A 23,086-nucleotide genomic window follows, 5' to 3' on the forward strand; every position below is an offset into this window, starting at 1 on the left:
TTTGGAGAATAAAGCAAATTGAGTCTTGTGCCAAAATGCAGGGGAAGCTGCACCCAGACAGGTAACAAAATATTACATACAATAATAGATAGGTTTTCTACATACCAATAACAATCATTTAGAAAACCAAATTGAGAAAAAATACACTTATATAGTGACAAAAGTACATAAAATATCTAAAACCAGATGATTGGAGCAAGATGGCAGATAGATCCCGTGCCCCACTCAACATTCCATTGAACTGGGAAGAAAATATTTTCAAGGGTCAATTCTTAACAGTAGAGGAAAATAGGAAAACATGTCAGTGGTCCACCAGAAATATTGAGGCATTCCTGGGAGACAGAGTAGATGGGATCACACTGATAGAGAAACCCAAGGAGACAAGACCACAGCTCAAATCACTGTAGGCGAGAGATGCTGTTTGAGACAGAGACTTACTCTGTCGCCCAGGCTGGAGTGCAGTGGCATGATCTCGGCTCACTGCACCCTCCGTCTCCCAGGTTCAAGGGATTCTCCCGCCTCACTCCCCGCAGTAACTGGAATTCACAGGCCAGCCACCACTACCGGCTAATTTTTGTATTTTTAGTAGAGACGGGGGTTTCACCCTGTTGGCCAGGCTGGTCTCAAACTCCTGATCACAAGTGATCTGCCTGTCTCGGCCTCCCAAAGTGCTGATATTACAGTGTGGGTCACCGCGACCGCCCGGGAGACGCTCTTTGTAACAAACCCTGAATCAAAGAAAACACGGAGCTGGAAAGGGCCTTAGGAAAATCATCATGTAAGTTAATTTAAAAGTTCATTAGAAACGTCTGAATCACCCAGATTCCCCTCCAACACCACAGACAGATTGGCTGGCAGTAGCCACTTTTGCCTCTAAGATGAAACTCTGATAATTATTCATTAAAGAAAGTGAAGGCCTGGCGAGGTGGCTCACACTTGTCATCCCAGCACTTTGGGAGGCTGAGGGAGGAGGATTGCCTGAGGCCAGGGGATCCAGACCACCCTGGGCAACATAGTGGATGCCGTCTCTACAAAAAAAATACAAAAACCAGCTGGGTGTGGTGGTGTATGCCTGTAGTCCCAGCTAGATCGGAAGCTGAAGTGGGAGAATCCCTTGAGCCTGGGAGATCGAGGCTGCAGTGAGCAGCCTCGATCACTGCATCACTGCACTCCAGCCTGGGCGACAGACTGCGATACTGTCTCAAAAAAAAAACACGAAAAGGAAATGTATCAGGACTTGGTGTAACTTCAGCCCTTCACAGTAACAATGAAGGAGAGAAACACATTTGTGGAGAGGGGACCATGTTCACTCTTTATCTGTCCATGATAGACAGATAGTTGGGAGTCTTATATACCCATGGAACCTAAGGAAAAATGTTCCCTGTCATGACTCACACTCTTCCAGCCACCCTTTCTTGCACCTGTCTTGTGGGCTGGGGGACCCAACTTATGGATCCCATCATCCCAGGGAGAAAGAAAAGTCAAATCCTTCAGTATCTCTTTTAGGGTATTCTCTCCTCTTTGCATGGAGGATAAGGCACTCAATATCTAGTATCGGAATGTTACATTTGTGTAATACAGAACTATATTGGGATAAAATAGAATTTGTTTCTTCTGAGACACAGGTAGAGGCACGTCCACACTGACCTGGGTGGCAGCCACCTCTTCCTGCAGTGCCAGGCAGGGCATGCTCACAGATCTGGGGAACCTCTGTTGCTCCTGGAGTCCCACAACCTCCTTCCTGGCACCCTCTCCCTCTGGTGGCTGTGACAGCCCACACTTGGCCTTGGGTCTCCCCTGCTTCTTTGCCCGCCCCTCTTCTGCCCACCCTGCATATCTCTGTCTCCCACTGTCCCTGCTGTGACCACGACCGCCTCTCCCTCCCAACACTCTCTCTCTCCTAGGGCTCCTTGTCTTGGGAAAATGAACCCACAGCCTCTATCTCGTGACTGGGGACAGAAGCCGGGGCTTGTTCAATTCTCCCTCCCTCCACCACACACACCTTTCCTCCTTAATGTTTCTGAAGTCAGTGAGATCCAAACACAGCTCCTCCTGCACCTGCCAGCTGTAGGACCTGTGACAAGACACCTACCATCTGTCTGGGACTCTGTCTCTCATCTATCATATAGGCATAATGATCATAGTGTTCTCCTTCCAAGGCTGGGGAGAACCAGGAGGCCAAGGTGGTGGGGTATGAATGGTGAAAACAGCTCCAATCATGCCTCCAGCTGGGGCTGCTGTTTCAAGTCCATTGTGTTTCAAGCATTAATGTCTCCATTCACACACAATGGTTTGTTCTAAAACAGACTCCCCTCTGCCCTTCCCTTCCTCACAACTGTTTCCCCTCTGCACCGTGCAGTGGTACCTGTGAGAAAGAACTGTCCCATTCCCAAATCATCATCCCCACCCCAGCCCCCAGGCCCTTGGGTGGTGAGACCCTTGATGGGCAGTCTCATGCTTCTGTCCAGGGGACTTTCCCACCGTTGCTCCCCTGCATGGAGACTAAGTGAACTCTTCTATTCCCTGGCCATCACAGGGTCTACAGTGCACGCATCTTCCCCATCCCTCTGCGTTCCCCAGATGATGATTTCATCTGTGTCTCCTCCCACATACTCCCAAATGGACCGTCCCAGCCCTAGAACCCGAAAATCGTTCAGAGAGCAAAGGCCAAGATTCCCAACCACCTGCTGCAGAATCCTGCTCCAGGACTGAAGTGTATAGTCTCTATCAAAATAAAAACTGGAGGCCAGGTGCGTTGGCTCATGCCTGTAATCCCAACATTTTAGGAGGCCAAGATGGGAGGATCGCTTTGGCCCAGGAGTTGGAGACCAGCCTGGGTAATATAGCGAGACTTTCTTGACAAAACCTGAAAAAATTAGTGGGTCATGATGGTGCGTGCCTGTAGTCACAGCTTCGCTGGAGGCTGAGGTGGGAGAATCGCTTGAGCCCAGGAGATCAAGGCTGCATTGAGCTATGATCATCCCCCTGCACTCTAGCTTGGACAGAGTAAGACCCTGTCTCTACAAAAAAGCAAAAAAAACCCCAACAACTGGAAACATGCTCCTCTAGAATGGTGGTGAGGAATATCTGTCTGCCTTGTTCCCTGATGTCTCTCCAGCACCTATAACAGCGCTCAGCATGAGGACTCACTCATTAGGGTTTTGTTGAATAAATGACTCCTTTGACACAGCAATTCCACTTCTAAGAATCTTTCCTAAAGAAATATTCACACACGTGCACAGAGCTGTGTGCACAATAATGAGACGAGCAAACAACTGGGGAATGTTTGCAAAGGTTTATTAACTGTCAGTGACTGCTACAGGGGAATCGGATGAGGGGAGTACATGCTGAACAGGAAACAGGGTGAGGGGGGCTTGACCAGGACGCATGGCAATGGAGAAAAGCAGATGGGAGATGCTTATACTGGTACTTGGTGTGTGTGTGTGCGTGTGTGGTGTGTGTGTAAATGCAGAGGAAAAAATCGGAAATTAAACACTCAGACCTCCCCTCAGTAGTCACATCTGGGGAGAGAGGAGGGTAGTGCTGTTCTATGGAGAGAATACCTGACAATACTTGTTTTCTGAGGTAGGTGCATGGATACACAAGCCGAAATATGCATTAAGCATGTCTTGCTCATCAACGAAAACGCTAATGTCTAACAGAATGGCACACTGCAAGAAAATACAACGGAAACACTAACATCGAACTCTTGGCACACTAAGAAAAATGACGCTCAACTTTTCACTGTTGTGAACACTTGCTTTCACTTGCTATGCGCCTGATGACGAGGGGTCTGCAGCCATGCCCATGTTCGTGAAAGGTCACCACGTTCTGCTTCTCATCAAGGGCATGTGTCGTATCCCCCAGGCTGAGGCGAGAAGAGAGAAGGAAAGTAAGTGGCAGTGAGTTCCCACCACGTGACAACTCAATCTCAACTCCTCCTGACCTGCAGACCCTGCACACTCCGATTCTGCCCTACTTCGGGACCTGCACACGCCTTTCACGGTTCCTCGAAGTAAACCATCTGCTCATGCATCAGTGACTTCCTCGCCTGGGTTATCAATTCCTATGTGTGGCCCGCATATCAGGGCTGACCTGGGGTTTGGGAACCCACAGCATCCTGGGTAGGGAGGATCCCTGGATATAGAGGGCAGGGAGTAGAAAGAGCATGGGAAGGCCGGCGCGGAGGCTCACGCCTGTAATCGCAACACTTTGGGAGGCCGAGGCAGGTGGATCACGAGGTCAGGAGATCGAGACCATTCTGGCTGACATGGCGAAACCCTGTCTCTACTAAAAATACAAAAAAAAAAAATTACCCGGTCGTGGTGGCGGGCGCTTGTAGCCCCAGCTACTGGGGAGGCTGAGGCAGGAGAATGGCATGAACACGGGAGGCGGAGCTTGCAGTGAGCCGAGATCATGCCACTGCACTCCAGCCTGGGGGAACAAAAGGAGACTCCCCCACCCACAAAAAAAAAAAACATGGGAAATTTCATCATTCAGCCTCAATGCTGTACCCTAGAAAATTATGAGAAGGGAATGATTTGGGGAACAACTGATAAGATGGGATACCAGTACCATAACAGAATAGCACATCTGCAAGGATGTGGGAGATGAGCCAAAGGTTCACTTACGGAGTTACTTGTCATCTTCCTGAGGGTCGCTGATCTCTTCATAAATCACCAGTTGCTTTCTCTCACGCAGTCTGTGGGTCCAGGCATGTTTCCCCCTTTTGGGTCCTATGATGGAGAAGAGTTGGAAGATGAGGGTTGGGTAGATAGGAGAGTGTTAGGCTCTGTTTTCTCCAAAAAAGGAGATGCCTCCCTACCACCAAGTGCCCATGGGTCTTCTTTATCCAGTTTTTCACATTCTCTGGCTTAGAGAGGCTGAGACCTTAGGCCCACACCAATACAGGCCAAATGCCAATGAAAGTTTTAGCTTCTGGCTCCTTCCGCTGTCAGGTTTAGATTCCCAACCTCTTCACTTAAGGGAACATTCCCCCATACCTCCTTTCATTCAGCACATATTTATTAAGGTTACACAGGCATACCTTGTTTTATTGCACCTCATTTTCATACTGCTTCACAGATGCTGCAATTTTTTTTTGGAAATTCTCACCAATTTTACACTTTTCCATTATTATTATATCTGTTATGGTGATTTGTGATCAGTGAGCTTTGATATTATTACTGCAATTGTTTTTATTGTTTTTTAGTCTTTTAAAATAATTTTTGTTTTTTATTTTTGTGGGTACACAGTAGGTGTATATACTTATGGGGTACATGAGACGTTTTGATACAGACATGCAAATGCGTAAAAATCACATCATGGAAAATAAGGGATCTATCCCCTCAAACATTTATCCTTGGTTACAAACAATCCATTTACACTCTTTTAGTTTTTCATACTGCACAATTAAGTTATTATTGACTATAATCACCCTGTTGTATGTAATTATTCTGGGGGTAACAGGAACTGCACTCATAGAAGTTGACAAACTTAATCGACAAATATTGTGTGTGTTCTGACTGCTCCACCGATGAGCTCTTCCCTGCCTCTCTTCCTTTTCTTGGGCATCTGTATTTCCTGAGACACATCAACACCGAAATTAGGAAGATTAACAACCCTACAATGGCCGTTAAGTGTTGAAATGAAAGGAAGAGTCGCATGTCTCTCACTTTAAATCAGAAGCTAGAAATGGCTAAGCTTAGTGAGGAAGCATGCTGAAAGCCAAGACAGGCTGAAAGCTAGGCGTCTTGCACCCAACAGCCAAGCTGTGAATGCAAAGGAAAAGTTCTTGAAGGAAGTAATAGTATATAATGCAAAGGAAAAGTTCTTGAAGAAAATAATAATACTAATGCTCCAGTGAACACAAGAATAAGAAAGCAAAACTGCCTTACTGCTTAAATGAGAAAGTGGTCAGGATGGAAGATGAAACCAGCCACAACATTGACTTAAGCCAAAGTCTAATTCAGAGCAAGACCCAAACTCTCTTCAAGTCCATGAATTCGAAGAGAGGTGAAGAAGCTGCAGGAGAAACGTGTGAAGCTAGCAGAGATTGGTTCATGAGGTTTAAGGAAAGAAGCCATCTCCATAACATAAAAGTGCAAGGTGAAGCAGCAAACCCTGATGGAGAAGCTGCAGCAAGTTACCCGGAAGATCTAGCTAAGATCACTGATGAAGGTGGCTACACTAAACAATAGATTTTCAGTGTAGATAAAATAACCTTCTATTGGAAGGAGATGCCATGTAGGACTTTCATAGCTAGAGAGCATTGACTTCAACTTTGAAAGAAGTTCTACTGTGGGTAAAATGCTATCCAATAGCATCAAATACTACAGAGAAAGCATTCATGAAAGGAAGAGCTAATCGATGTGGCAAATTTCATTGTTGTCTTCTTTTATGAAACTGCCACAGCTATTCCACCCTTCAGCAACCACCACCTTGATCAGCCAGCAGCCATTAACACCGAGGCAAGACCCTCCACCAGCAAAAAGAGTGTGACTCACTGAAGACGCAGAAGATTATTAGCATTTTATACAATGAATTATTTTAAAATTAAGATATATACATTTTGAGACATAATGCTAGTGCAAACTTAGTAGACTTCAGTATATTGTAAACATAATGTTTTTATGCACTGCCAAACCAAGAAGAAAATGTATGTGACCCACTTTATCGCAGTGGTCTGGAACTGAACATGCAATATCTCTGAAGTACACCTATATTGGGCAACAGGCATTCAGCTGAGTAAGATATGATACCAGGTAATCACAGATGGAATTGCTTCAGCACCTTTCATGTCATCAGGCCTTCTAGACTTAATTTAATGCCTCCAAACAATTTATGAACTGAGATTCTTTATTTCCAACTTATAAACTAGGAAACTGGAGCTAAGAAAATTTGGAAGACTTGCCCCAAGTCACGTGGTTTTTTTTATATGAATGACAACTCCAGTCTGTGTCTCTGGAAGTCATGTCTAACATCTCATCTGGAGCTGGGCGAGCTCCTCAGCCCAGCCTGGACCCAGGCTTGTCTGGGGTCCATGCCACACACCCAGTCCACACACCTGAACTTAGTGAGAAAAGCCAGAGTGGTTGTTCCCAAATTCTTTTCTCTTACCAGATGTCTTGTTAACCTTCTCAGAGGTATTTAGTTTTCCTGAGGGGCGCAGCTGTTTCCCATCGTTCTGTGGGCCAGATGCTTCTGGCACTCCCTTCGAATCATTTCCTTCCTCTGCTGGCTTCTCGGGCATGATCTTTATAATGTGAAGGTCACAGATAAACAGTATCAGTGACATTTCTATAGTGCTTTAGAGCTTACAAAGAATCTTCACATGCATTACCTTAATCAATGTTCTCAACAATGCTGGGAGAGTTACACTTGCCTAAATTAGGAGAAACCTGGGAGGTTAGAAGCGAAAGGAATGGCCTAACTGAATATGGTTTCCAGGGATAGAATTCTTCTTATCTTCACACTGTTTTAAGACTGACATTCTTGCAAACAGCAAAAATCTCCATGTAATTGAGAGTTTGGTATACAGAAGATTTGGAGCAAAGCATTCTAAGAATTCACAAGGTCTACAAAGGGAAGAGTTTCCGTAAAATACAAGGGATCCCATATAAGCTCATAGACAGCTGCTGGGAGAGTAAATGTAAAGACATACAGAGGGGACAAAACACTGCTGAACAAGATGGCGTGGGGAGATGAATACAGGGAAGGGAGAGGGAAAGAAATGGTTTGCTGAAATTAATCCAGGCAGCAAAGAAAGCAGTACCAGATCTGGCATACCAGCCTACCGAGGCACCAACATTGAATGTGGAATTCAGTGAGGTGGTACCCATAACAATTCTGGTTGCATTGGGATGTATCACTGACCCACACTCTTAAGCTACTTTTTTTTTTTTTTTTGATGGAGTCTCGTTCTTTTGCCAGGCTGGAGTGCAGTGGCAGGATCTCGGCTCACTGCAGCATCCGACTCCCACGTTTAAGCGATTCTCCTTCCTTAGCCTCCAGAGTATCTGGGACTACAGGCAGGCACTACCACGCCCCGCTAAGTTTTGTATTTTTAGTAGAGACGAGGTTTCACCATGGTGGGCAGGATGATCTCGATCTCTTGACCTCGTGATCTGCCCGCCTCGGCCTCCCAAAGTGCTGGGATTACAGTCGTGAGCCACCACGCCCAGTCCTTAGGCTACTTTTTATTCAGCTTCCTCACTTATGAAATAGTGAACAATACATGTAAAATAGGCTAAGGGAAGGCCTCTCTGAGCTTGTAAACACTGTTTAAATGTAGTAATAATAACAATTAATACCTTTCATGGTCCTTCTTTGAATTCGGTCTCCACACTGGCAACCCAACTCCCAGATCCCTTTACCCTCCAAACCAGAGTTGGATCTGCAGTTGTGGGATCACTCATTCAGGGGCCTTCGAGGGATCCCCTGGGCTGGGACGGGGGCTTCCCAGATGCCCCAGGTGCACACAAGGCACTCAAGGAGCTCACAGCAGGGAGGGGCCAACAGTCAAAGCGATTCCTAAGCCATGTGAGTGGCCCCAGTAACACAGCAGAGGCCAGCTGGTCCTTCCTGTTGCGAGAGTGGGTGTCTCAATGGAAGCACCAGCAGGCCCTATGGGGTAAAGCCCTAGTGAGCAACATCTGAACTTCATAAACAAATGCAAACGTGAATGAGCTTTAAATGGCTTGGAGCTCTGGATCAGACTACCACTGACACTGTGCCCCAGGAAAATTCTTTAACATCTCTGTACAATGATAGCCTCATTTTATTATTATGCTGCTGATAACTATGATCTAAAACATGAACTATGATTCTTTACTTCCATTTCATGGACCAGGAGTCTGGATCTCAGAGAACTTAGAAGATTTGCACCAAGTTACATGTCTTTTATATGGGTGACAATTGAAGTGTGTGGCTCGATAGTATTTGGAGATAGTAATAGAAACATCGTCATAGAGGTCTTCTTAAGGATTAAATAAATTAACCCATGTGAACTGCTTAAAATAGTAATCTGGCATCACTATGAAAACCAAAGAAGTATTAAGGATCACAACTGTTAGTATTAGCAAGCCGTCGGTGCTACATCAGGTGTTGTGATAGACACAGGGAGAAGAAGGCTGTGAGGGCATTGTTGATATTCTCCCACTCTTACAGGGTTCACATTCGTGAAGGGACAAAGGTTCTCTGGTCCTTTAGATTTGAGAGATACTCACCTTCGGGAAGATTCCCTGGAGCCTGCCGAAAGTCATCTGAGGATGTTCAACTGAAAGAGAATACACCAGAATTTTTCTTTGTTGGTAAAGATTTCCAAACTCTAGAGAGACTTCTGTCGCATGAGGGTATTCTGCAGCAGAGGTTATGAGTCCACTCATTGTTGAGGAGTTATTTGAGATTTGCTTCTGAATTATGTTTAGTCATGGTTGGTGCATTTATCTGTGGCATCAATTCAGAATTTTCCATCTCATGGTTTATCACATGGGGACTAAACCCCATCACAGTCTCATCTTATTCCATTACATATCTTTTACTTATTCTCAAATAATTAAATTGATTGGTTGGGAATCTGAACTGTATCCACTCAAGATGTACAGCAACTGAAAATCATTGTACACTTCAAATGGGTGAATCTTATGGTATGTGAATTAAGCTGTTAAATGTGTGATGAACCATGGATGATTTAGTCCAGTGGCTCTGAAATATTTTCGGTATAAAGACACTCCTTTAACGTCAAAACTTGGCAGAGACTCAAGCACTGGCTTTTCAGACCTCTTATAGTGATTGCGGGAGATTGTAGAATCTGGCCTGTTTAGTTGGGGAGTAATAGGTCTATTGGAGACAGTTTAGACACTCTGACCTTGTCTTATAATTGTGTTGTCAGAGCAGAAGAGCAAGTAAACACATATGTCCCCTTTATATCCCTGAAATGTACAAAGATCTCTACTGAAGAGCCTGTCTTTTTTTCACCCCATTTTATCTCTCCTCACTGACAAGTGGGAAAGCTCTCTGTGTGTTGGATGAGGGATCACTCTTTCAAACTCACTCCCGAGCTCATCACAGAGAATCAGGGTTCTTTGGGAATTAGAGGACTATTTGGTTTTGATAAAATACAGAGAAACAGCGATCTTTATTACATAATGTGTTCATCACCTTCACTCCTAAGATACCTATCCAATACCTACATGCTGTTAATGAAACAAACTGGAAGTTTTTGGCGGATCTACAGTTGTAACATTTTCTTTCTTTTTTTTTTTCACTTATAACATTTTCTTAACTGTCCTTTGATTCATTAACAGTGCTTAGGAAGAACAACATGTCGTTTAAAAAAGAAATATTTCAAACACACAGAAAAGTATGGGGAATAATATTGAGTCCAGTCGGATCTCAACATTACCCCACAGCTATTTTAGATCTGATTTATTTATTCAGAATATTAGAAATACTACAAACAGGCTGGGCGTGGTAACTCACAGTTGTAATCCCAACACTTTGGGAGGCTGAGGCGGATGGATCACCTGAGGTCAGGAAGTTTGAGACCAGCCTGGCCAACATGATGAAACCCCATCTCTACCAAAAATTAAAAAATTAGCTGGGCGTTTGGGTGGGTGCCTGTAACCCCAGCTACTCCGGAGGCTGAGACAGGAGAATCACTTGAACCCCGGAGGTGAAAGTTGGAGTGAGCTGAGATTGCCTTATTGCACTCCACCCTGGCTGAGAAGAGTGAAACTCCATCTCAAAAACAAAAACAAACAAAACACACTATCAACAAGTCACAGCTGAAGCTGTCTGTGCAGCACTCAGCAATCCCTGCCCTCCCTCCCTCCTCAACTTACAGCCAGTCACCTTAATTTGATGGCTTTTTATTCACATTCATGTTTGTATACATTTACCATCTACTTATTATCTATAAAAATACATATTCTTGTTTTGCATGTTTTAAAATTTTATATGAATGACCTCTGTAGTTAACTTTCTCCATGAAATTTTTTTTTTCACTCAGCCCTGATGTGTATGAGGGAACAAATGCCTGAGGATCTTTCCCAGGTAGCTGAGCTGAAAAGCAGTTGCGCTTGAGGAGACCCTTTCCAGCCCCTTCCCATCTACTCACCCTGATTCCCGAGGTTACGGTCATTATCAAAATCATTCCCCTGGAAGTCTGCGACCCGTTTATTACACATGAAAGGTGGGAGGGTGGCCTTGAAACCTAGAAAGAAGCAAAATGTTTATTCCTTAAGAGACAAGCTTAGGCCTGGTATGGTGGCTCATGTCTGTAGTATCAGCTCTTTGGGAGGCTGAAGCTGGAGGATTGCTTGAGGCCAGGAGTTCGAGGCTGCAGTGAGCTATGATTGCACTACTGCACTCTAGCCTAGGTGACAGACTGAGACTCTAAGTCAAAAAAAAAAGAAAGAGACAAGCCGAGAGAAGGAAGGTAGGGATGGTGGGGGGGTGCCAGATGCCACAGAGACAGTTGGGCTCATCAGAACAGACTCCTAAGGGAGAGAAACGTGCAGGATCCAGGTATGAGCTCCACTGTGGCCAGTCCCTGCCCTCAGCCCTGACAAGATACAGAAGAGCAGAGCACCCAGAAGCTGCCTTGCGATTTTTCCCTGCACAAAAGGAAAACGTGGGGTACTTTCTGCAGCCTAAGAAATAGCCAAAGCTGGAAAAGGGATGCTCATGTATCCCCAGACTTGTCTGTACCTAGAACTTTCTGTTACCTAGTTTAGTCATGGCCTCATACTTTCTCTTCATATACACATAGATGATTTTCTCCCAGGCTTTCATCTTTTCCCACTCTTTCTCAGAGAAGTATTTGGCAATATCATCGAAGGCCTAGGAAAAAAAAAGAGGATTTCTGATAGTGACTCAGCTAGGCATGTCTGCCATTCAGCTGGAGCCGCTTCCTGTGTGCTGGATCTGGGAAGTAGGGATGATAATCCGTCCTGGTTGATGCCATGGCTAACTGACAGAACATGGGGCACCTACCCTAGCTTCTCCCCTGCCACACAGTAGAGCTTTAATGCTGCTGGCTGGCTCTCTTCCCACCTTCCAGAATGGACTGAGATTCACCAAATGTACTCCACGGTCACAGACTTTTCTCCAGGGATGCTAGGTGATGACAGAGCGAAAGTGAGAGGCTCCCAAGGTTCCAGATGTCCCCGGAGACCCTGGTCCTTGTCCCCAGTATCTCTGTCCTCCCCTCCTCAGAAAACTGATCACCCCACACTGTCCCCTGGGCCACTACTATGCCCCCTCCGGGTCACCTCACCTTTTGTATCTTCTCTGGTATTTGAGAACCAACCCTAGGTCTCCGTACAAAGGCATCGTCTCCGTTCACGGCACCGGGAGCAGTCTTTCCTGCAAGAGAAAGTCTGAGTCTTTCCAGCTGCAGTACCTTTGGTCCCATGGAGGGAGAAATCAGTGAAGTCTGGCCACCCTCAGTCACCTGGAATCAGGAGTTGCATTTCTCCATCCGTGGCTTATCTGTCCCTGAGTAAGGCCATGGGGAGAAGTCAGATGAAAACAGGGAGCCAGGGGTCTCTGGGAGAAGTATTGATTGGGGATGACATGTTTCCTATGGGCAAAGCAGCCTTGAGTCTTTGGAGGGGGTTGGCTAATGTTGTTACTAGTTTCCCTGGGGCCAGGCTTACCCTGAAAGATGTACAGACCCTTGTTGGGAAGGCAGAGATGTGACTGTGTAATTTTATTCAGTGGGGGCGTTCTAACACCCTCACTCAATAAATAAAGGAAGGGAAGTGAGTCCCAGAGATAACATGGTCTCTCTGGTGATGGATCTGATCAGGCAGAGGGATGGGGGTTCTGTTCTGTTGAAGAGAAATGAGCATCGCTACTATGAACGGATTTAGAGGCTATTACTGGGTGATTTGTAAATTATTAGAAGGAAGAGAGCTAGAATTTCTGAGACTACAAGAGCCCGGCAACACTTAGAGAGAATGTGGGGTGTTTCAACATGCAGCAATCAGCCAGGTGCCGTGGCTCACGCCTGTAATCCCAGCACATTGGGAGGCCAAGGCGTGCAGATCGCTTGAGCCCAGGAGGTCGAGACCAGGCTGGGAAAAATAGCAAAACTCTCGTGTCTACAAAAAATACAAAAAGTTAGCTGGGGGTGGTGTAGCAGGCCTGTACCATCCCAGCACTTTGGGAGGCCAAGGTGGGCGGATCACTTGAGCCCAGGAGCTTGAGATCAGCCTGGCCAACATAGTGAAACAATTTCTACTAAAACAAAACAAAATAAAAACACCTTAGCCCTTAGCAGAAATGGGATGATGTGCACCTGTAGTCCCAAGGCCTAGGCAACAGGATCACTTGAGCCCAGGAGGAAAGATTTGAGTGAGTTGTTTTTTTTTTTTTTTTTTTGGTCAGACAAGGTCTTGCTCTGTTGCCCAGGCTGGGGTGCACTGGCATGATCATGGCTCACTGCAACCTCCGCCTCATAGGTTCAAGTGATCCACCAGCTGTGGCCTCCAAAACTGCTGGGATTACAAGTGTGAGCCACCGCGCCCCGCCCAAATTTCTTAAGTTACTGCAGAATTCCCAGGAAAAATCCCATACTTGAAAAAGTTAGAAACTGACAGGAAAGATTTGAGATGGCGACCTGCCTCATATATACTCCTTATTAAAACTAGATAACAAATGCACCACGGAGGAGGGGAGGGGTAGGAAGAATGGAAAAAGAAAATCAGCAAATGCTTACTCTGATTTTGGAAGAATCGAAAGAATCAGAGCGTGCATACTCTGTGGAAAAATCGAGAGAGAGAGAAAGTCAGAGCATGCGTACTCTGAACTTAAAGTAGGCAATCCCAGGCGATGCTTTAGGCGGGAAAATTAGAGTCTCCACCCCCACTTTGAGAAGGTGCTGTCCCTGGAGGTTGGACTGATAGACGCCACATCAGCTTCGCTTGTTCCGCCTACTGTTCTGACTTCTGATTGGCCAGATGGAGTTCACTAACTGCCCTGATTGGTCCATCTCCTTGGGCAGTGACATTGCACAATATTGTCTCCTCCTCAAGTCACACTTTGTTGCCACTGCAACACCCAAAAAGTGGGTGGTCCTCAGGCGCCGTCAGGAGATTTTGAACTCTCTGAAGACTGTCCCTGGATCTTGGGTTAAACATCTGTATTCTAGTCTGAACAGCGAGAAGAAAAAAATAGTCGATCTGTGATTTTTCCACTTGAAAGACACAATGTTTTCCAAACTAGCACATTTGCAGAGCTTTGCTGTACTTAGTCGTGGCTTTCATTCTTCAGTGGCTTCTATGTCTGTTGCAACTGAAAAAACAGTCCAAGGCCCTCCAACCTCTGATTACAGTTTTGAAAGGGAATCTAAGTGTGGTGTGCACAATTACCATCCTTTACCTGTAGCCCTGGAGAGACGAAAATGTATTTACTTATGGGATGTGATTGTGGTATTGGTTACATCCGCCTTAGCCAATCCTTCCGCCTCAGTCTCGGGACTACAAGCAGGAACCACCCCACCCCCCCTCATATTTTTTGTTTTCTGATTTTTTAATAGATACGGTTTTGCTGTGTTGGCCAGGCTGGTCTCATCATCCTGGGCTCAAGCGATCCTCCCGCCGCAGCCCTGGGACTACAGGCATGCACCACCCTGCCCACGCTTTTTTAAATTTTTTTTTTTATTATTTTTTAGTGGAAACCAGGTTTTGTTATGTTGGCCAGGCCGGCGTCAAGCTGCTGGGCTCAAGGGATCCTCCCACCTCGGCCTCGGGACTACAGGCATGCACCACCCTGCCCACACTATTTTTTTTCCTTTTTTTTTTAGTGGAAACCAGGTGTCGATATGTTGCCCAGGCTGGCTTCAATCTCCTGGACTCAAGTGATGCTTTCACCTCGGCCTCAGGACTACAGGCATGTGTCATTCTGCCCGGCTCATTTTTATTTTATTTATTTATTTATTTTTATTTTTATTTATTTATTTTTTTAGGAGAGACAGGCTTTCGCTATGTTGGCCAGGCTGGTATCGACCTCCTGGGCTCAAACAATCCTCCCACCTTGGCCTCGGAACTACAGGGGTGAGCCACTCTGCCCATGCTATTTCTTTGTTGTTCTTGTTGTTAGTAGAAATGCGTTTTCGCTAGGTTGGCCAGGCTGGCTTCGACCACCTGGGCTCAAACAATCCTCCCGCCTTGGCCTGGGGACTACAGGCTCACACCACCCAGCCCCCACTAATGTTTTTAATTTTTCTAGTAGAAACAGTTCTGCTATGTTGTCCAGGTTGGTCTCTACCTCCTGGGCTCAAGCGATTCTCCTGCCTCGGCCTTGGGACTACAGGCATGCACCACCCTGCCTTTTGCTATGTTTTCCAGGCTGGTCTTGACATCCTGGGCTCGCTCAATTATTTGAACCTGGGAAGCAGAGGTTGCATTGAGCTGAGATCACACCACTGTACTCCAGCTTGGGCGACAGAGCAAGATTGTCAAATACATACATACATACATACATACATGAATGAAAGGAGAGAGAAAGAAAAGAAAGAAAGAAAGAAAGAAAGAAAGAAAGAAAGAAAGAAAGAAAGAAAGAAAGAAAAAGAAAAAGAAAGACCAGCTGAATCTCCATAAGAACAGTAAGCTTTGTGGTATATTAACTTACCCTCATCCCATCTCGTGCTCCCAGCTTGGTTCTGTTCATTGCTGATGAAATACAGATAGGATTGGCCAGAACTGGTAGATGGCTGGCTGTTGATCATGAAAATGTCAGACCTGATATAGTCCTCCTTGGAAAGGCCCTTTCTAGGGGCTGATACTCTGTGTCGGTGGCGCTGTGGGACGATGACATAATGCTGACCATTAAGCCAGGGAAACATGGGTCCACACATGGTGGCAATCCACTAGGCTGCCGAGTGGTCATCGCAGCTCTTGAGGTTTTAGAAGAAGAAAATCTTGCTGAAAATGCAGAAAAAAAAATGGGTATTCTCTTGAGAAATGAACCCATGAAGCTACCTTCTGATGTTGTAATTGCCATAAGAAGAAAATAATTATTTGTTTGTTTGTTTGTTTGTTTTGAGTCAGAGGTTCACTCTGGTTGCCCAGGATGCAATTGCACGATGTTGGCTCACTGCAACTTCTGCCTCCTGGGTTCTAGCGATTCTGCCTCAGCCTCCTGAGTAGCTGGGATTACAGACACGTGCCATTATGCCCGGCTAATTTTTGTATTTTTAGTAGAGACGGGGTTTCCCCATGTTGGCCAGACTGGTCTTGAACTCCTGAACTCAGGTGATGCAACCACCTCGACCTCCCAGTGTTGGGATTACAGGGGTGAGCCACTGTGCCCAGGAGGAAAAGAATTATTAATTGCTATTGTTATTAAAGAAACCAAAGATTGTGATGTTTGGAAGGTGTGTCTACGACTTCGAGATTATTGAACATGGCCGGGTACAGCAGTTCACGCTTGTAATCCCAGCACTTTGGGAGGGCGAGGTGGACAGATCACTTGAGGTCAGGAGTTCATTGTTGCTATTGCTGTTGTTGAGACAGAGTCTCACTCTGTCGCCCAGGCTAGAGTGCAGTGTCTCGGCTTACAGCGACCTCCGTCTCCCGGGTTCAAGCGATTTTCCAGCCTCAGCCTCCCGAGTAGCTGTGACTACATGTGCGCACCGCTACGCCCAGGTAATTTTTGTATTAGTAGTAGAGATGGGGTTTCAACATATTGGCAAGGCTGGTCTTGAACTCCTGACGTCATGATCCGCCCACCTCAACCTCCCAAAGTGCTGGGATAACAGGATGAGCCACTGTGCCTGGCCAACAGTTCATTTTTATTACTGAGTAGTATTCCATGGTATGGATGTACCACAGTTTGACCATTCACTTATTGTAGGATATATTGATTATTTCCAGCTATTGACTATTACAAGTAAAGCTGCTATGAACAATTACGTACAAGTTTCTGGATGGGCATACATTTTAATTTCTCTGAAGTGTAATTGTTGAATTGTATGGTCATTGCATGTTTAGTTTTATAAGAAACTACCAAACTGCTTTCCAGAGTGGCTGTAAGATTTTACCTTCCCAGCAGCACTTAATGAGGTGTCCAGTTTCTCTGCATCCTTGTCACCATTTGGTGTTGTCCCTATGTCTTTTATTTTAGCTATTGTAATAAGTGTGTAGTGACACCTCATCGTGGTGTTATTCTACATCTAGTGAAGCAAATGAGTGTTGAACATCTTTTCATGTGCTTATTTGCTTATTTCCTCTTCAGTGAAATGTATGTTCATATCTTTTCATGACTTTCTAATTGGATTATTTGTTTGCATTTTTTACCATTGAGGTTTTTTTAATTTTTTTTTTTTGAGACAGAGTCTCGCTCTGTTACCCAGGCTGGAGTGCAGTGGCATGATCTTGGCTCACTCCAACCTCCGCCTTCCAGGTTCAAGCGATTCTCGTGTCTCAGCCTCCCGAGTAGCTGGGATTACAGGGTCGCAACATCATGCCTGTCTAATTTTTGTAGTTTAGTAGAAATGGGTTTTTTCTATGTTTCCCAGGCTGGTCTCGAACTCCTGACCTCAAGGGATCTGCCCTCCGTCCACCTTGACCTTTCAAAGTGCTGGGATTACAAGTGTGAGCCACCACGCTCAGCCAACCATTGAGTTTTGAGAGTAGTATATATATCCATTATATATTCTGGATGTGAGTCCTTTCTTGGATATGTGGTTTGCAAACATTTTCTCCCAGGTCATACCCTGTTTTTTCATCCTTTTAACAAGACTTCTTGCAGAGCAAAAGTTTTAAATTGGATGAAATCTAATTTATTTTTTTCCTTATGGATTATGCTTTTTGAACCATTGACTATGCCCTAGATCTCAGACGTTTCTCTTATATTTTCTTGTAAAAGTTTTCTTTTATTTTTATATTTTAGATTTAAATCTATGATCGACTTCAGTTACTTTTTTGTATAAAGGTATGAAGATTAGGGCTTTTTTTTTTTTTTTTTTTTTGGCCTGTGGCTCTGCAACTGCTCCAGCACCATTTGTTAAGCAGACGATCCTTCCTTCTTTTTGTCTCTTGGTAAAAAATCAGCGTGGGGCTATTTCTAGGTTCTCTATTTTGTTCCAGTGATCTATGTGTCTATTCTTCTCCCAGTACTACACAGTCTTGATTCCTGTAGCCATATAAGAGGTATTGAAATATGGTAGAGCCATTCCTCCCACCTTATTCTTCTTTTTCAAAAATTGTCTTAGCTATATAAATATTTTTTGAGATGGAGTCTCACTTGTGTCACCCAAGCTGGAGCTCAGTGGGGTGATCTCGGCTCACTGCAACCTCTGCCTCCCAGGTTCAAGTGATTCTCCTGCCTCAGCTTCCCGAGTAGCTGGGATTTCAGGCACGCACCACCACACCTGGCTAATTTTGCTGTTTTTAGTAGGGACGGGATTTTGCCATGTTGGCCAGGCCGGTCTGGAACTCCTGACCTGAAGCGATCCGCCCATCTCCGCCTTCCAAAGTGCTGGGATTACAGGCGTGAGCCACCACTCCCAGCGTTGTCTTAGCTATTGACAATTTGTTACAGCAACAATCAAAAATGAATATACATAGAAACAGATCAGTGAAACAAAATAGAAAGTCAAGAAACAGACTAATTTATATACCAACTTCAGCATGCATTTCCAAACAGTGGGCAAAAGATGGGTTGTATAATAAAGGACTGTTGACAAGTGTCTATCCATTTGAAAAAATAAAGATTAAATCCTTACTCTGAACCACATAAAATACTAAATTCTAAAAATTCGGAGACATAAATATGAAAAAGTGAAGTTATAAAGAACTAGATGACAATTTAGGAAAATATTACAGTGTAAGACATCTTGAGTTGGCATAGGCAATTCCTGACATTACACCAAGGCTATAAACAATTAATCTGACATAGGATGTAAAAATTAAAGTATCATGTAAGTCAAAAGACACCATAAACAACTATTTTAAAAGGCAAATTTTAGGCCAGGCGCGGTGGCTCACGCCTGTAATCCCAGCACTTTAGGGGGCTAAGGAGGGCAGATCACAAAGTCAGGAGATCAACACCATCCTGGCTACCACCGCGAAACCCTGTCTCTACTAAAAATACAAAAAATTAGCCGGGCATGCTGGCACACACCTGTAGTCTCAGCTACTTGGAAAGCTAAAGTAGGAGAATTGCTTGAACACAGGAGGCAGAGGTTGTAAATTTAAGAGGAAGGAGGCGATTTCAATAAGCAATGGTGAGGAGAAAAATAGTACAATTTATTGAAAAGTATAAAGTTTAGATTGTAAATTTTAAAAATTATAGTCTTGAACTAAAATTGTACAATTTATTGAAAAGTGTAAAGTTTAGATTGTAAATTTTAAAAATTATAGTCTTGAACTAAAATTGCAGATGGGAGGAGGGACAGGAGGGACAGGAAAGAAAAGAGAAGTTCTTTTGTTGTTCAAAGAGTGGATACAGATTCTAATGAATGATAGAATGGTAGAATGATTAAAAACACGAGCATTTTATTTTGTTTTATTTTAGACAGAGCCTCACTCTGTTGCCCAGGCTAGAGTTCCATAGCACAATCGTGGCTCACTGTAGCCCCAGCCTCCTCAGCTCAAGTGATCCTCCTGCCTCAGCCTCCCATGTAGCTGGCACTACAGGCGTGCAGCACCACCCCTGGCTAATTAAATTTTTTTATTTTTTGGTAGAGACAGGGTCTTGCTATGTTGCCCAGGCTGATCTTGAACTATTGTCCTCAAGCAATCCTCCCACTTCTGCTTCTCAAAGTGGTGGGATTACAGCCATGACCCACTGTGCCCAGTTAACACTAGCATTTTATAGTACAAACTCTGGAGCCAGACAGCTTGGGTTCAGTTTCTGGCTTCTCAACTTTTTAAGCTGTGTGACCTTGTGTAAGTCATATAACCTTTCTGTGTCTCAGGCTACTCAAAAGTAAACTGGGAATAACTACATTATTTAACTCACTTGATTGCTATGATTAAATGGGCAAATACATGTAAAGCACTTAGAATAGCACCTGTCATGTGGTTAAGTGGTATATATCTTTTAGTTGTTTATATATAGATAGATAGATATAGTTTAGTTTAGTTGTTAGTAATGACTTCAAATTACTTTTAAAATGTAAAGGCATAAACGCATATCTGGTTCCAGAAGAAGATGGTGAACCAGCAATAGCTGCTGGCTTCCTTCCCAAACCCAACCCTGCAGATGCCACAGAAGAGGTGGGAAGTGGTTGGAGTTCAGAACAGTTCCCAGTAACAAAACCCTTGATGGTTTAGCCCCACTGGGGGATGAGATGGCTTAGAGTGGGAAAAGGTCAGAGGCCACAGATGGAGGATCAGCCCAGGTGGAGCTTTCTAAGTTGCATTCTTGTTTTCTCCTTGTTTTCTGGAAGGCTTATTACCTGTTGTGTAAACACATAGAGCAGACACTTGGCAGGGCTGGCCTAGTGCTAGCCCAAAGTGGCCTGATAACGTTAAGGAATAGGGGGCTTGGAAAGCTCCTAGAAAAAGTGCAGTCTCATCAAAGCTGGCCAGTAACTGAGCATTCCTTTTCTACCTCTCCCTCTGCCCTCTGAGCTAGGCAATTATAACCAATATCACCCACCCGGAGACTCCCTCCACGCTGTAAGGCAGAAATCCTGTAAGCGTCTCTGGGGGCTCATAGGCTAGGGACTGGAAAGAAGAATTGGCTCAGCTCAGCTATAGAGGCTCCGTATCCTACAACCTATCAATCCAGAAACCTTGAAACTCGTGTGGAGTGTTTGGGCTGACACACCTTCCCAGGAACAAAGAGTTATGTAGAAAAACTATCGGTTAGGCCAGGCAGGGTGGCTCACGCCTGTAATCCCAGCACTTTGGAAGGCAGAGGCGGGAGGATCCCCTGAGGTCAGCAGTCTAAGAGCAGCCTGGCCAACATGGTGAAACCCCATCTCTACTAAAAATACAAAATTAGTCGGGTGTGGTGGTGTGCACAGGTAGCCCCAGCTACTCGGGAGACTGAGGCAGGAGAATTGCTTGAACCCAAGAGGTGGAGGTTGCAGTGAGCTGAGATTATGCCACTGCACTCCAGCCTGAGTAACAAAGAGAGACTCTGTCTCAAAAAAAAAAAAATTCCTTGCTTTCAGCACTTTGGAGTTATTACACCATTGTATCCTTGCCTCCAGTGTGGTGTTTGAGAGATCTGATGTCAGTTCAATTATTTTTCCTCTGTAAGTAACCTGCTATTTCTCTCTGATCATTTTTAAAATATTTTTTCTTTCTTTCACAATTTTACATTTCACTGTTCCTGTGTGTGTGTACTATAATACCTTTAAATCTTAAGTCAATTTTTTTAAATCTGAGAAATTCTCTTTCATTATTTATTTGGGGTACACTCTCCTTTTTAATGACTATATTCTCTTCTTATAAGGCTACTATTAGATGTGTTTTGACTTTTATTCTTTTATCCTTCCTATTAATTAACTTTTCTTTCATTTACTTTATCTCTATCCATTACCGATTACTTTTATGAATTCTTTTTTTCTTTTGTTTTGTTTAATCTACACTTATGGATTTGGTGTTAATTGTTTCTTTTTTTTTATTTTTTTTTTATTATACTTTAAGTTTTAGGGTACATGTGCACATTGTGCAGGTTAGTTACATATGTATACATGTGCCATGCTGGTGCGCTGCACCCACTAACTCGTCATCTAGCATTAGGTATATCTCCCAATGCTATCCCTCCCCCCTCGCCCCACCCCACAACAGTCCCCAGAGTGTGATATTCCCGTTCCTGTGTCCATGTGTTCTCATTGTTCAATTCCCACCTATGAGTGAGAATATGCGGTGTTTGGTTTTTTGTTCTTGCGATAGTTTACTGAGAATGATGGTTTCCAATTTCATCCATGTCCCTACAAAGGACATGAACTCATCATTTTTTATGGCTGCATAGTATTCCATGGTGTATATGTGCCACATTTTCTTAATCCAGTCTATCATTGTTGGACATTTGGGTTGGTTCCAAGTCTTTGCTATTGTGAATAATGCCGCAATAAACATACGTGTGCATGTGTCTTTATAGCAGCATGATTTATAGTCCTTTGGGTATATACCCAGTAATGGGATGGCTGGGTCAAATGGTATTTCTAGTTCTAGATCCCTGAGGAATCGCCACACTGACTTCCACAATGGTTGAACTAGTTTACAGTCCCACCAACAGTGTAAAAGTGTTCCTATTTCTCCACATCCTCTCCAGCACCTGTTGTTTCCTGACTTTTTAATGATTGCCATTCTAACTGGTGTGAGATGATATCTCATAGTGGTTTTGATTTGCATTTCTCTGATGGCCAGTGATGATGAGCATTTTTTCATGTGTTTTTTGGCTGCATAAATGTCTTCTTTTGAGAAGTGTCCGTTGATGTCCTTCGCCCACTTTTTGATGGGGTTGTTTGTTTTTTTCTTGTAAATTTGTTTGAGTTCATTGTAGATTCTGGATATTAGCCCTTTGTCAGATGAGTAGGTTGCGAAAATTTTCTCCCATGTTGTAGCTTGCCTGTTCACTCTGATGGCAGTTTCTTTTGCTGTGCAGAAGCTCTTTAGTTTAATTAGATCCCATTTGTCAATTTTGTCTTTTGTTGCCATTGCTTTTGGTGTTTTGGACATGAAGTCCTTGCCCACGCCTATGTCCTGAATGGTAATGCCTAGGTTTTCTTCTAGGGTTTTTATGGTTTTAGGTCTAACGTTTAAATCTTTAATCCATCTTGAATTGATTTTTGTATAAGGTGTAAGGAAGGGATCCGGTTTCAGCTTTCTACATATGGCTAGCCAGTTTTCCCAGCACCATTTATTAAATAGGGAATCCTTTCCCCATTGCTTGTTTTTCTCAGGTTTGTCAAAGATCAGATGGTTGTAGGTATGCGGCGTTATTTCTGAGGGCTCTGTTCTGTTCCATTGATCTATATCTCTGTTTTGGTACCAGTACCATGCTGTTTTGGTTACTGTAGCCTTGTAGTATAGTTTGCAGTCAGGTAGTGTGATGCCTCCAGCTTTGTTCTTTTGGCTTAGGATTGACTTGGCGATGCAGGCTCTTTTTTGGT

The 23,086-nt window shown here is 44.2% G+C and overlaps 1 protein-coding gene and 1 pseudogene across 1 annotated transcript; one reads left to right on the forward strand and one right to left on the reverse strand.

The window, feature by feature from the left end:
* LOC101140796 (protein SSX2-like) overlaps window positions 1–23,086 on the forward strand; it is a 63,589-nt pseudogene that overhangs the window by 23,504 nt on the left and 16,999 nt on the right.
* LOC109024635 (protein SSX5) lies at window positions 4,636–15,865 on the reverse strand. Its single transcript, XM_055376803.2, has 8 exons — window positions 15,640–15,865; window positions 13,727–13,767; window positions 12,281–12,406; window positions 11,730–11,844; window positions 11,120–11,215; window positions 9,228–9,277; window positions 7,120–7,255; window positions 4,636–4,736 (listed from the first exon to the last, which is right to left on the reverse strand). Exons 1-8 carry the CDS (start codon window positions 15,863–15,865, stop codon window positions 4,636–4,638), a joined length of 891 nt encoding a protein of 296 aa, XP_055232778.1.

This window comes from Gorilla gorilla, chromosome X (assembly GCF_029281585.2).
Source record: "Gorilla gorilla gorilla isolate KB3781 chromosome X, NHGRI_mGorGor1-v2.1_pri, whole genome shotgun sequence".
NCBI lineage: Eukaryota > Metazoa > Chordata > Mammalia > Primates > Hominidae > Gorilla > Gorilla gorilla.

Bases quoted from the DNA above. Each gene is read 5' to 3' on its own strand.
- LOC109024635 (XM_055376803.2), bottom strand. From the start codon at position 15,865: ATGTGTGGACCCATGTTTCCCTGGCTTAATGGTCAGCATTATGTCATC. The intron at 11,216-11,729 runs GTAACAGAAAGT...GCTTCTTTCTAG, and splicing joins TGAGGCCATGACTAAACTAG to GTTTCAAGGCCACCCTCCCA. The intron at 7,256-9,227 runs GTGAGTATCTCT...CACATTATAAAG, and splicing joins TCCAGGGAATCTTCCCGAAG to ATCATGCCCGAGAAGCCAGC.